The sequence below is a fragment of the Sorghum bicolor genome, chromosome 7 (assembly GCF_000003195.3).
Source record: "Sorghum bicolor cultivar BTx623 chromosome 7, Sorghum_bicolor_NCBIv3, whole genome shotgun sequence".
In the NCBI taxonomy this organism is placed as follows: Eukaryota; Viridiplantae; Streptophyta; class Magnoliopsida; order Poales; family Poaceae; genus Sorghum; species Sorghum bicolor.
Window position 1 is genome coordinate 20889114 of NC_012876.2, and position 15378 is coordinate 20904491.

Genomic DNA, 15378 nt, shown 5'->3' on the forward strand with positions numbered 1-15378 from the left:
TTCAACCGTTGTTTGAAGATGGGTTCAATCTTATGCATCCTGAGGTCTTATGTCACATACAACTCAGTTGTTCACTCGAGAGTCAAGTCATTGAAGGACAGAAAATAGACAAGGGTATTTTCCACATCAAAGAAAAGATCAAAAATGACCCAAAAACTCAGTTTCGAGTTGATGAGAAAGGGGTACTGTGGTTTCAACATCGGTTAGTAGTTCTGAAAGATCGTGAATTGAAGAATCGCATCATGGATGAAGCCCATCTCTCTAAGCTTTCTATTCATCCTGGCAGTAGCAAAATGTATCAAGATCTAAGACCCCACTTTTGGTGGACCAAGATGAAGAAAGAAATCGCCGCATATGTGGCCCGTTGTGACATGTGTTGCAGAGTTAAGGCCATCCATATGAAACCTGCAGGTCTGTTGCAACCGTTATCAGTTCCAGAGTGGAAATGGGAAGAGGTCAGTATGGATTTTATCACAGGTTTACCGACCACGAGGAAGGGGAATTACTCGATTTGGGTAATCATAGATCGATTAACCAAGTCGGCTCATTTCAATCCAGTCAAGAACACATACAAACCTCCCGAGTATGCCGATATATATATGGCTGAGATTGCCAAGTTGCATGGTATTCCCAAGACCATCATATCAGATAGAGGACCACAGTTCACCGCTCACTTCTGGGAGCGAATGCATAAGAACTTGGGAACCAGTCTGATAAGGAGCACAGCGTATCATCCTCAGACCTCAGGTCAAACGGAGCGGTTAAATCAAGTGTTAGAAGATATGCTGAGGGCCTGTGTGCTATCATCCAAGGGATCATGGGAATCATGGTTACCTCTGGCTGAATTCTCCTACAATAACAGTTATCAGGAGAGCATCAAGATGGCCCCGTTCGAAGCTCTGTATGGTCGGAGGTGTAGAACTCCGTTAAACTGGGTTGAACCTGGGGAAAGGAGATGCTACGGTATCGACTTCGTGAATGAGGCCGAGAAGAAGGTGCAAATCATACAGCAGCATATGCAAGCAGCGCAATCACGACAAAAGAGTTATGCTGATAAGAGAAGAAGGCCACTTGAATTCAAAGTAGGTGACTATGTGTACCTCAAGGTCACGACAATGAAGAAAGTTCAGCGTTTCCGAGTTCGAAGCAAGCTAGCACCCAGATATGTCAGACCGTACCAAATACTAGAAAGGAAAGGCCCTGTGGCCTACAAGATTCAGTTACCTGAAGAGTTGAGCTCGATCTTTCCGGTCTTCCATGTGTCGCAACTGCGGAAATGTTTGAAAGTACCTGAGCAAAGAATTGAACCTCGAGGGATCAAAATAAAAGCAGACTTAGAGTATAAGGAGCAACCAGTGGGAATTGTGGATACCAAGGAACGGGTAACTCGAAACAGAATTGTCAGAACTTATAAGGTGGTGTGGAGTCATCATGACGATAGGGATGCCACCTGGGAAACAGAGGATTACTTGAAAACAGTTTATCCAAAATTTCATAAGAAATGGTTAGTAACCCAAAATCTTGGGACGAGATTTCCCTAAGAGGGGAAGGGCTGTAACACCCTAGGTGTTAAGCATGCATTTAGCCCTATCACAACATGCATAAGTATTCTCATCAAGCATAGCATCATGAGCATGTCATTCATCCCAAAGCATGATTTTATGTGCTTTATTTCATGTGTTTTAATTATGCTAAAAATATGATGCTTGCTTCTAAAAATGTGAAATATTCAAACGAGGTTGATTTATGTGTAAGAAGAATTTAGAGTATTTTTGTGAAATTTTTGGAGCTATGGAATTTGAGAAATGGAATTTATACAAAAATTCCCAAATTGAATTTATTTAAAAACCTAGAACTAGTTTTAATTTGTAATTCAAATTCTATTTGGAATTTGGTCTTGCTTATTAAAACAAAGTTGTAGGGTTTTTATTTTGGAACAATTTTGCTTTTGGGAGCAAGAGGTGAAAATGATTTTAAATTGGTCCAAATGAATTTAGAAGAGTTTTGGAGAAAAGAAATTCAAAAAAAAAATAGAAAAGGGGCAGGCGCTGCCGGGCCAACCCCGCCTCCCTTTCGGCCCAGCGAGCGGCCCGGCCTGCCTCTTGGTGCGTTATTGCCGATCAGAGAGATCGGGCCCGATGAAAGGTGTTCGATCGGCCTTCTGCTCTGGCTGACTGTCGGTGGTGTACGGTCGACCTTTGTAAAACGGAGGGAGTAAGTTCCCGATAAGAATGAAAGTAATAGAATAATTGAGGCATCGGTTGAAAACTTACATAGTTCTCGGGGACTTTGTACTTGGAGTCAATCATATCACGGTATGTAAGGGCTGATCAACAGAATAGGTGCTCTTTCCACTCCGCCCACCATTGTTTGTATGCCTGGGAAATGAAGAGAGCTGGGATCCAAGCTGATAAATCAATGTCTGACATATCGGCATTTGGTGGTAGTTGAGCTATTCTGATCCACTCAAGACCGCTGGTTATGATCTCCCTTGGCTTCACCACATCGGCGTAGCAGAGTGCAATCGGCAGCTGTCCAAAGGCCAGTTGACGAGCCAATGTCGATGGATTGTAGAACTCATAGGTGAGATTGGTGTTGACGGTTCTTAAGTATCAATTTTAATTATCAAATAAACAAGAGAAAGGACCAATATGCAACCAACACCTAGAATTAGGGTTTGATCTGACAGAATTCCACGAGTTTTGCTGTTTATCTATTTCTGCAGGGGGTTATCAGGAAATAAGGAAGAAAGGCCCACATGTCGGGATTACATAGAGATATCAACGCACTGCACGATTTTCTACCATCTAGAAGACTCCAGAAGCCACGGGAAGAAGACAGAGGCCGAAAGGGGCCAGGCCCAGGGCGCCCGTCCTGAGGACATGGGCGCCCGCCCCCTCCTATACTCCGTTCGGGACTCTCTTCGCATACGATGTTCCACCGACCTAATGGATCAAAGATAACGTAGTACCACCTCGCCTACCGACCCAAAAATGCATAGAGGAGGAGGACTATATAAGGAGACCCCCCTGGCCCTGGAGAAGACAAGAAGTTATCATAGAGATTGAGGGGTGCCCTCGAAGGAAAACCTCTTCTCTAATTAATATTTCTTTTTAGGCTTAGCAACCAATGTAAGTAGAAATAGATCTTCTAGTTTCTACTAGATTGAGAGAGATAGAGTGGAGGTGTGGATCGGAGAAAGGCCGGCCTGTCGGTGTCTACTCCGAGCTTGTACCTGCGGGATCAAGTTCTCCTAACCCGAGGCTTGCTCATAGGATTCTTCAGTATTTTGACTTCTAAATTCTAGTAAGTTCTTATTATATTGTTCTTTTGGTTTATGAGTTTACTTTAATCTCTTCGCGTAGAGTTTAGAGTAATCGTTGCTGGCGTAAACGTGGTGTTTAGGCTGGGGTACTCATAGATATTCCCTGACTAGCTAGACCATAGTAGTAGTGAGGAACGTGACAATTCTGAGTTACCATTGCAGACCATATCTCGTTACCAGGAAGGATAGGGTTCATAGGTGCGGGTTGAACATCCTTTGTGGTGTCTAGATTCTGTTAGCCTCCCCGATTGAACAGTAGATCATCCTTGCCAAGGTTAGAAGGAGACTACAGTTGCAGTCTTCTCTATTTATCACTCACATCGAGAACATTCTTTGTTGCCTAAAGGGTTAGTAGTAATACACCGGTTAGTCAGATGCACTCTTTCTCCTAGTGGTAAAAAAATAAATACGATACTCTGGATTACCTCCCGGGTGAAGTGCTCACCGATATCCGTGCGCTTGCGGATCAATTCCTTATTGCGTTCCCAAATATCAACTAGCATTTCTGGCGCCGTTGCCGGGGAGAAAGACGGTTTGCTGAGATAACCTTGAGTCTTACTAATAACTTGTATCTATACTTTTATCTTTTCTTATCTTTTATATTCTTTGTTTATTTTCTTTATTCTTATCTTATGGAAAACTAAAATTCTAAATCGATCCATGAATCTGCAATCCCTTCAGTAACTGACCTTTTACCATGGGAGTCATCACAGCCTATCCAAACATCCCAGTATAAGTCAAGTTCTAGGTTGATTGCCATGATTCAAAACTTATCTTTTTCGGGAAAGGAAGACAAAAACCCTTAGCTTCATATTAGAGATTTTGAGCAAACATGTGATTGTCTTCGCATTGAAGGCATTTCTGATAAAACTTTACGCTAGACAATGGTACAGTGAGAAGGTAAGTCAACAACGAGGTGAATGGGGAGTTTTACGAGCCAACTTTTGTCTAGATTTTTATTCCCTCGACCGTATAGCCGACCTTAGACTCGAAGTCCTATCTTTTAAACAAAAAGATAATGAAACTTTGGGAAAATCCTAGAAACGTTTTTCTGATCTTTTAGAATCTGGTCCGAACCTTAATCTTGAAGACCCTGTTCTTCTATTTCACTTTTTTCGAGGTCTTCAAAAAAATCACAAGCAAATGCTACACACAATGTCTAGTGGTTCTTTCTTTCGCATCCCTACTGATGAAGCTAGAGTGATCCTTGATAGAATCCTAGAAGCTGAGATGGTTAATACCCTTCATGATGAAACCTACGAAGTAGACACTCTGCCAAATTCTTCATCTACTTTAGCTATCCCAAGTTCTGAGCCACAAGAGGAAGAAATTCCACCACCGAACTTCATGCTGGATATAGAATCCGATCTTTTTGCCGATTTTGGAAACATTTCAAACTACCATTCTGTTGACAAACCCCAAAACGGCCAGTTTAGCATTTATTTGCCAAGTGAATATCAATTGAGAGAGCTTATCTCAGTCATGAGTAGCGAATGGTTGGAGGAATCAGAGCTTTCCTCTGATGTGATCTGTTTGGACACACCCTCTATAACTATACGCTGCGCTTATAATTCTGATCGATTTAATGCTCTTTATAATCCTATTGTGGGGATCAACATCATGTCTGAATCTTTTGCACTTAAACTATTTAAAAATCTTGTCTTAACCCCCACAACAAAGGTAATAAAGGAATCTTTGGGACGATTAGTCCCCAGTCTTGGAATTATTAATGTCCTACCTCTTACGGTAGAAGGCTCCATGGTTCATTTGAACTTCTATATCTTTGATACATGGGACTTCGACCTGTTGATAGGACAACCTTTTAGAAGACTCCTTTTCGAAGGTCATACTGGAAAGCTACACATTTCTTTTGAAAAAGCCTTTAAATTCCCAATAACAATTTCACACTCGTTGAATAATAAGACCGAGTCATATCTTTTGCCTGATCCTATGGAGGAGGTAAAGGCTGCATCTCTAGAGCTTTTAGAAGAATCAGACATAGAAGACGAAACTCCTTTCTTCATTGAAGAAGCCGAACCTTCTGAACCTGAACCCTTAGATGAGTTTGCAGAAACACCTAGACCCCCCATAGAGCTTAAAACTGTACCACCCGGTCTTATCTATGCTTTCCTAAACAATAATCCAGAATTTCCTGTGATCATTAGTGATAAACTCACTCAGGAGCAAACTCTGCGATTAATGACCACTAGTATATTGCCCGTGCTAACGCTACGGTGACATCTAAGTAACATATATTAAACACTCAATGTATTGTTCAAGTAACTTTCAATACAAGTGCACATTTTCAATAGCGCCGTATAAAACGCCACAAACTCATGAAATACATAAGGAAAATGATAAATCAATGTATTATTTGCAACTACCATGTGGCAAAAATATGCTTTAGACATGAACCAATCACATGGAAACAGACCTTTCCTCATTTGTAATAATTTCTTGATCATCACATGGACCGGCAAGTGCCTAGGAAGCTTGAATCTTTGATAGCAGGCGTTCTGATCTATGTATTTTTGCCTGAACCTGAACATTTGATGAGAAATTATGGAACAAAGTAGTGACAACTAAAGGCAGAAAAAGAATTGGTTTGCAAACATGGTGCATCATGCCAAATTAAGGAAAATGAACTGGCTTTAGGAATTTAGAACTAATGCCAAGACGACACATAATTTGTGCCTGACATAGTGCACATTAAACTACCAGTACCAGATATAGTCCATAAAATTTCAGACCAGATCAGTCCGTCTGCGTGCCGCTAATCAACACACAAATTATAAAGGCAAATACCGCATAATTTAAATTATATACAAACAATAATATAATGTGACTATTGGTGGAGAGAATATAAATTAACTACTTTTAAGGCTCTTCTAAAATAGCAACAAAGATGGTCAAATGACCCAAGGACCATCTACATATCCTAGTATAGACCTTGAAAATACTTGCAAGTAGTGAGCACCTGGCAAGAAAATAGTAATTCCAGAATATATTCAACCATCTTAAATTTCCAATACTGAATATTCCTCCACATGAAACTGGCAAAGAAAACACTGTTCAACCACTTCATCAGGGCCCAAAAAAGAAGCAATTGATCTCAATATTCACGGATCAGCAAAGGTATAATACCAGACCAATATTGAGTATGAACCTGATGCCAATCTTCAAAGACCAGACCAGACCAGCCAGATTAAGCCTCCTTTATTCTCCTGTACCCCAAGTACATATACCTAAAAGTTGCAGAAAAGTGCACAACAAAGAACAAGTGCACTTCATTAGTGCTGATTAGTGCTGGTATGATATGCATTTTTTTCACACAATAAAATAATTCTCAAATTTATACAAACTATTGCCAGACATTGTCTTCAACATATATGGTCAAGTGCATATCCAGAGCATCATATATCTTTGATATTTAATACACTGAACCACCAAATTTACTGCCCAGACATAGTGATTGGAATTCAAGCAGAAAATAGATCGGATAATAACATTATAAAGCTACACTAAAATACAAAATAGCACATATCCTTTCTTTGCTTTATCATTATTTTTTAAATTAGTTCAAGGAATCATAAGACAGTAGTAAAATACGGTACCAGGAATTTTTAGTGTTAGTTAAAACTACAAGGGCTTATATTTTCCTAGAAGCAAATACATTTTCACAAACACAGTGAGATGGGAAGTCAAACAGGAAGCCGATGTAGCAGTGAACACTAATGTCCTCAGGTACAACTCCTTTGTTCAGCTGGTCTCTCACGTGTTCCTCTTGGTCATTCTCTAGATTAATGTGAAAGATCCCCTCAGCCTGAAATTGTAATGCAGGAAACTTTAGGGTCATGGTTTCACTACTTGATACATTTGTAAGGGGAAGTAAATTTACCAGGCACTTGCTGGCTGATAGAACAATTCTGAAACAAATGCAAACACTGTATCTTCCCCTTTCCTGGTAAGTAGAAAACAACACATGAAACAGAAATTTTGCAGACACATACTGAAGACAAACAAATTCAGATCAATTGTAGACCAAGTATACTGACCATCATCTATACGATGTGTACTATGGTGCTTGTGCAGCCATGCTCAACAGATTTGTGATTGTGAAAAAATTTGCTCATGTACCAGTCCACACATGATTCTTGGCACTTGAGATAGCCATCAAAAGGCACATACGTTCTAGGATGGCCTTGTTAAAGTGTGGGGCAAGATGGCAGCACCAAATATGCAGTTGTGTGCAGGTCAGCTGAGCGTGCATTTTATGACAACTTTTAATTGAGAACCAGCACCATATTTAAGCTTGACTTATATAAAACCATCGAATTGGTGCTGGAGAAATATACATATTAGAATTGGAGAGAAAAACAGTATTGTTACCGCACAACCCTTGCTCCTCACGACCAACGGCTGACCCCTAGAGCCCTTATTCCTATAAAGAAGCAGATGAGCTACACTCTCTTGAGAGAAAGGAGATACCTAAGAATTAATTCAGCAGCTGCAACAGGAGACCATAACGCAAATTAATATATGCTTGAGTTGCATAAGCGAATGGGAAGGAGAGCTCTTTGAATTTCGCAATATATTCTACAATAGGCTGGAACCATCCAGGAAAGAAATTCAGAACAAGATATTCTCATGCATGAAGACTTAATATTTTAATTAACTATGCATTTCAGAGTTTTTTGCCGTGAATAGATAGCAATTAGCAACTATGCATTTTACCTGATACTTGTCGCGAATGAGAGCCAAATGGAGGACACCATGTCCTTGAATAATTCTGGTGATCTCGAACAAAGCATAAGGGCTACCACCCAAAAAGCATTAGTCGATGGTTCAGGCTCCCTGCTCAGTAGTTACACCTGAGAACAGTCCACCAGCCGGACAAGATGAAACCATAGCAGCTCAGCCAAGAATATTTTAGATTAAGTTGAGAGTAAATATTTTTAGTCAACAAGAATACATATATCAGACACATTATAATCAAACATATTTTCTACATAATATCATATACCAATTTCAAATGGATGAAACTCACCTCCAGATTGTGCGCTACTAAGATATATCCCCTTTTGTGAGTGGGACTGGCTTGAGAGTATACAAGCAAGGCTACTACTATGCTCTTGATGAACTAATGAAATTGAAATCTTCATCTACGATGAACACAACAGGGGCAAATGAAATTTAGTAACCATATGTGCACTATCATGTACAAGCTAGTAAATGGAGGCATCATTATCTTCTAAGCCAGTACCAAAAGAAAAATAACATCCCTTTAGCTAAAAGCATGATTGGAGTGAGAACCCAATCACCAAAAAATATACAGAAAATTCACAGAAGAGGATTGAGAGGACGACCTGGCTCATGTCCGCCGCTGCCGTGGTGGCGAGGAAGCGCACTGGTACCGTTGCTGCAGTGCTTGCTGCATTAGGAGCACCTGCTGCTGTTGGTGGCTGCCCCCGGTGCCGTTCATCTCCTCTAGCTCCTCCAGTGACACGACGACCAAATCAGAATCCGAGGTGGACCAAGCCCACGCACTAATCGATTCACGAATCGGTAGACTGAGGAGAGCAAATAGATCCATAGTGCACCCTGAACGGCACAAACCCTAGCGATGGACTGAGAAACAGGAGGAGGAGCTTCACCGGCGCAGGAGTTAGTGACGTCGACGGAGTACTTCCCTGTCTGTGGCGGCAGCTGCCCGCGGCGTCCGTATGCGGCGGCGGCGGCGGCTGTCCGCGCCGTGCGTCCGCGTGCAGCAGCGGCGCTTGGCTTGCGTCCGTGGCGGTGTGCTGCCCTGGCCTGCGGCGTGCGTCCTCGGCGGCGGTTGCCCGAGGCGTGCGTCCGCGGATGCCCTACCGCCGGCGTGCGGCGTGCTGGCTGCGTCCTCGGTTCTGGTGGATGAACTAATGGCGCTGGAGACTGGAGATAGGGTAACCTCGGGGAGAGGGAGAGTCGCGTCGGGGGTGGGCGGGTTTAGCCGATGATTGATGATGAAGAAGTGTTGAGGTTTGATCCCAGCGATCTCGTCCGTCAGATGTGAGTGAGTAAGAGAAAAGACAGATTAGAGTGAATCTTGTCTCTTAATTTTAAAAGATACAGCTTTCTGGGTGCAATTTTTTGGGTGTAATTAGTGTAACTTATGACTGTAGTAGTAGGTTACAGGGTGCATTTAGCTAAGTTTAGAACTGGTGGATTATATAGTAGTGGAGAATTCTTGAGAAACATCACTCAGTTTTCGGCTACTCACTCCAAGATCTTACAGGAATCAGTCCTATGATTTGTACCCATCGTAGTCCAACAGATCCTTCTGTTTCACCTTCTCGAGAACCCCAACGTAGACTTAATAACACTATGAGAGAGGTAGTTAAAAAGGAAGTTATAAAGTTGCTGCATGCAGGGATTATATATCTTGTGCCGCACAGTGAGTGGTTAAGCCCAGTACAAGTTGTGCCTAAAAAGGGAGGCATGACTGTTATTATGAATGAAAAGAACGAGCTAATTCCGCAACGCACCGTCACAGGATGGCGGATGTGCATAGACTATAGAAAATTAAACAAAGCCACGAGAAAGGATCACTTTCCTTTACCTTTCATAGATAAGATGCTAGAGCGGTTAGCAAACCATTCGTTCTTCTATTTCTTAGATGGATATTCAGGGTATCATTAGATCCCGATCCATCCCGATGATCAAAGCAAAACCACTTTTACATTCCCATATGGAACTTATGCTTACCGTATAATGTCTTTTGGGTTATGTAATGCACCAGCTTCTTTTCAAAGATGCATGATGTCTATATTTTTTGATATGATTGAAGAGATTATGGAAGTTTTCATGGATGATTTCTCTGTTTATGGAAAAACTTTTGATAGTTGTCTTGAAAACATAGACAAGGTTTTGCAAAGATGTCAAGAAAAGCACTTAGTCCTTAATTGGGAAAAATGTCATTTTATGGTTAGGGAAGGAATAGTGCTGGGACACCTAGTTTCCGAAAGAGGTATTGAGGTAGACAAAGCAAAAATTGAAGTAATTGAACAACTACCTCCACCTGTGAATATAAAAGGAATTCGAAGCTTTCTTGGCCATGTTGGTTTTTATCGTAGATTCATAAAAAAATTTTCATTCGTTGCTAGACCACTTACTCTTTTGCTAGCCAAGGATGCTCCTTTCGAATTTGATGATGCATGTCTAACATCTTTCAATTTATTAAAGAAAGCACTCATCTCTGCACCAATCATTCAACCCCCTGATTGGTCGTTGCCTTTTGAAATTATGTGTGATGCTAGTGATTATGCTGTGGGGGCAGTATTGGGACAAACTAAAAATAAAAAGCATCATGCAATTGCTTATGCCAGTAAAACTTTGACAGGAGCTCAACTTAACTATGCAACCACTGAAAAAGAGCTTCTGGCTATTGTCTTTGCCATTGATAAATTTAGATCTTATTTAGTTGGAGCTAAAATAATTGTTTACACTGATCATGCTGCACTAAAATATTTGCTCACTAAAAAAGATGCTAAACCTCGCCTGATTAGATGGATCTTATTACTCCAAGAATTTGACTTAGAAATAAAAGATAAAAAGGGAGTAGAAAATTCTGTTGCTGATCACTTGTCTAGAATGTATTTTAAGAGTCCACAGGAAACCCCCATCAATGATTCACTCCAGGACGACATGCTCTACGGGATTAACAGGTCTGACCTCTGGTATGCATATATTGTTAATTTTATGGTTTCAGGGTATGTACTGCCACGAGCAAACAAGAAGAAGCTTATTCAAGAAAGTCGTTCACATATATGGGATGAGCCATACCTCTTCCGAGTATGCTCTGATGGCTTACTCAGGAGATGTGTGACCACTGAGGAAGGATGGAAGATCATCGACAGATGTCATTCATCACCATATGGATGTCACTATGGAGCATTCCGTACACATTCAAAGATCTGGCAGTGTGGATTCTACTGGCCTATAATGTATGAAGACACGAAGCAATATATCAGAAGATGTGGGCCATGTCAAAGGCACGAAAACATAAATACAAGGGATGCAATGCCACTCACCAACAACCTTCAGATTGAGCTCTTTGATGTCTGGGGAATAGACTACATGGTTCCATTTCCTCCATCAAAGAAGTGCGAGTACATCTTGGTGGCAGTTGACTATGTCTCCAAGTGGGTAGAGGCACTACCTTGCAAGCATGCCGACAACATCAGTTCAAAGAGGATGTTTGAAGAAATTATATTTCCAAGATTTGGAGTCCCCACAGTAGTGATAAGTGATGGAGGAGCACACTTCATCGACAAACGCTTCAAGCAATATCTATCAAAACATGGAATCTGTCACAACGTCGCTACCCCCTATCACCCTCAGACAAGTGGCCAAGCAGAGACTTCCAACAAGCAAATCAAAAATATTCTTCAAAAGGTAGTAAATGAAATGGGAACGGCGTGGAAAGACAAGTTACCCGATGCACTCTGGGCATACCGGACAGCATACAAGACCCCAATTGGAATGTCTCCATACCAATTGGTGTACGGGAAGACTTGCCACCTACCTGTTGAACTAGAGTTCAAAGCACACTGGGCCATAAAGAGATGGAATATGGACCTAGATGTTGCTGGAGATTATAGAAGAATGCAACTATCAGAATTAGAAGAATGGCGAGAGAAAGCATATCACAATTCAAGGATCTACAAAGAAAGAGTCAAAAGGTGGCATGACAAGAGAATCAAGAAGAAGGAGTTCACACCCGGAGATAAGGTATTACTTTTTAATTCTAGGGTGAAGCTTTTCGGGCATGGAAAACTCCAGAGCAAATGGGAAGGACCATTAAAGGTAATTAATTCATCATCCCACGGAGCTATGACACTTCAAAACGACGAAGGTACGTTATTCAAGGTAAATGGTCAACGTCTTAAATTATTTTTAGAGCCCAATAAAGAATTAGAAGAAATAGACGTAGTCCATTTTTACCTTCCCATGGAGAATTAGAGCCCGACACTTTTAATCTAATGTTTTTGGGTCATATATATATTTTTCTAAATAGTTTTGCATCTAGTAACACGCTCGAGAAAGTGGGCCCACAGAGGGGCCAGAGAGAGGGCGGGCGCCCAGCTCCTGTTCCCCCTCGGTCCCGATTTTCTCTATTATGGAAAATGCACTTATGGTAATCCGAATAATCCCTCAGATGGAAAGTTTCGCACGCACATCGACGGGAGCAACCAGAACAACCCTTAGAGGCACTTTTTGACCCCTATATAAATAGACCCCAGACATCAGTTTTCAAACACCAAACCACCAAGCCTTCTCTTCTTCTTCAATTAGAGCTTCATTAGTTCCTCGCTGCTCCAATGGCCGAGAAGTTCCACGATGTTTGGGAAGTCGTCCCCTTCAACCTCAACATGGAGCCTGTGGAAGACCCCGATGCCCGTGCTCTCGTCTCGGCCAACACAGAGCGACAGCTAGAAGCCATGCCATTACGCCAACGCAGCTCCGCCTAATCCTATCATGCTCAACCAGTTCTCACCGCACCGCCACAACCCCTACTCCTCAAGGGATCATCATCCAAGACGATGACCACCATCAAGGTGCCAACCGGCACAAGGATCCTTCCACCTAGACCCAATGAGAGGGTCGTTGGAGTCAAGACCAACTGGAGCGGCGAGATCAGCAGTATTCGCTACACTACAGAGGAGGAAAGGCCTTACTTCGAAATGATTAGAGCAGCCAAAGTCCGTTTCATCCCTCCAAAGGCAGCCCCGAAGCACGCTCTCAATGCTTTTGAGACACCTCCCAAGCGTCGCAAAACTATAATGGATATCGATGAGGATGTTCGCAGATTAGACAAAGTTATCATAGACCTCCAGTCCTCGATTAATTCCCTCACTAGGCAGCTCTCTAAACACAACACTATTATACTAGGCCTTAGGCATGATCTTGCCAGTGCCAACAAGAAGATTAAGGAATTAGAGCACCGCTAAGTTATCTAGATTAGACCTTGAGGCAAATGCATCTTAGTTATCTATCTTTAAATTCGGTTTAGGTTTACTATTATCATCAATTTACTATCAGTTTACAACTAGTCTTTTGTAATAAATGCCTCAAAGTTAATAAAGAGTATTATTATTATTATGTCTTGTGTGTCTCTACTTTATTTTTGTGCAAGAAAGCAGAAAACAAGTATGGGGGAGATCCCTCAACATGCCAAACACACTCCGACTACACCACTCCACGATTCAGGTACACACTCTGCACACTTTACTTTATACATACACATATCTTGATTATGCAGAATATTGTTTCCAACATGAAAAAGATTAAAATATTTCTAATCATGATTAATCTCATTCTGTGATATTTCCTGAAACTTGTAACTGTTATAAAATCATTTTAAAACCCTGTGTTACTTAAGACAGTATGAAATGTGAGATGGTAGAGTATGAGTTCTTATTCTTGATATCATTGTTACTTGGAGAATTTATTTCAAAATCTTCAAAAGTCTAGCTGCCATCCTCAGTGTTTTATATACCTATTCAAACTGAAAATATTAATTATGATTGTAAAAGCTATCTACTCTGTATTGAGTTTGTTCAAAATGAGTTAGACCCTTGTTGACAGATTTATCATGCTCCTAAGATCAAGACATTTATTCAGAAAGATTCACTCTTCCGAAGTATTATTGCATTAGACGCATGGGCTATGCAAAAATAAAGATATTTCGAGGAAATAAAAAGGAGCAAGTGCTCGATAACCTCGCAGAAAAAATGGACAAGTGTTCGGCAGTAGAATTAGGGGTACCTCAGTATCCACTTAAAAAAAGAGAAAGAGAAAAAGAAAATGATAGCCCATGGTCCCTCTAATAAGCAATATGCCAGCAAGAGTTGACAAAGATTTTAAGTTCCAAAGTCTTTGATCTAAGAGTATGACATTCCCCTCGGATCCCGTTTTGATCAGGCAATAAATACAAAGTAAGTATGCTTGAGAATTTTTGCAAAATCAAAACAACCTCAGTGAGATATATAAAAGATAATGAGTGATCTGAGAGAACCTATGAGGATAAAAAGGAATGCTAACTTTCTTTCAAAAATATACAAAAACTCCAAGTGACAGGATTGAGAAGAAAGGATCTTTACTCTTAACTATATACTTCCCTGACTATAGTACACAGTGGAATTTTAACACCGTGCAGTTATGAAAAGAATGTTTTAAAATGTTTTACCCCAAATATTGTTCTTAACCATCCTTTTCTCGAGGACGAGTAAAAGCCTAAGTATGGGGGTATTTGTTGACGGTTCTTAAGTATCAATTTTACTTATCAAATAAACAAGAGAAGGACCAATATGCAACCAACACCTAGAATTAGGGTTTGATCTGACAGAATTCCACGAGTTTTGCTATTTATCTGTTTCTGCAGAGGGTTATCCGGCAATAAGGAAGAAAGGCCCACATGTTGGGATTACATAGAGATATCAACGCACCGCACGATTTTATACCATCTAGAAGACTCCAGAAGCCACGGGAAGAAGGCAGAGGCCGAAACGGGCCAGGCCCAGGGCGCCCGCCCTGAGGACCTGGGCGCCCGCCCCCTCCTGTACTCCGTTCGGGACTCTCTTCGCACACGATGTTCCATCGACCTAATGGATCAAAGATAACGTAGTACCACCTCGCCTACCGACCCAAAAATGCATAGAGGAGGGGGACTATATAAGGAGACCCCCTGGCCCCTGGAGAAGACAAGAAGTTATCATAGAGATTGAGGGGTGCCCTCGAAGGAAAACCTCTTCTCTCATTAATATTTCTTTTTAGGCTTAGCAACCAATGTAAGTAGAAATAGATCTTCTAGTTTCTACTAGATAGAGAGAGATAGAGTCGAGGTGTGGATCGGAGGAAGGCCGGCCTGTCGATGTCTACTCCGAGCTTGTACCTACGGGATCAAGTTCTCCTAACCCGAGGCTTGCTCCTAGGATTCTTCAGTATTTCGACTTCTAAATTCTAGTAAGTTCTTGTTTTATTGTTCTTTTGGTTTATGAGTTTACTTTAATCTC

At 41.3% G+C, this 15378-nt stretch overlaps 1 protein-coding gene across 32 annotated transcripts; it reads right to left on the bottom strand.

The window, feature by feature from the left end:
* LOC110437080 lies at positions 5561–9344 on the bottom strand. 32 transcript variants are annotated; one of them, XR_002455190.1, is made up of 8 exons: positions 8692–9343; positions 8373–8487; positions 8060–8196; positions 7224–7832; positions 7033–7148; positions 6492–6570; positions 6303–6378; positions 5561–5866 (listed from the first exon to the last, which is right to left on the bottom strand). XR_002455190.1 is itself a non-coding variant. In XM_021465242.1 (7 exons), the coding sequence occupies exons 3-7, from the start codon at positions 8134–8136 to the stop codon at positions 6505–6507; spliced, it is 408 nt and encodes a 135-aa protein (XP_021320917.1). In that variant the 5' UTR covers positions 8137–8196; positions 8373–8487; positions 8692–9344; the 3' UTR covers positions 5561–6504. The 32 variants fall into 32 exon arrangements, 1 of the variants encoding a protein (XP_021320917.1); XR_002455187.1 differs by having other exon boundaries at positions 6303–6393; XR_002455184.1 differs by having other exon boundaries at positions 6303–6393; positions 6470–6570.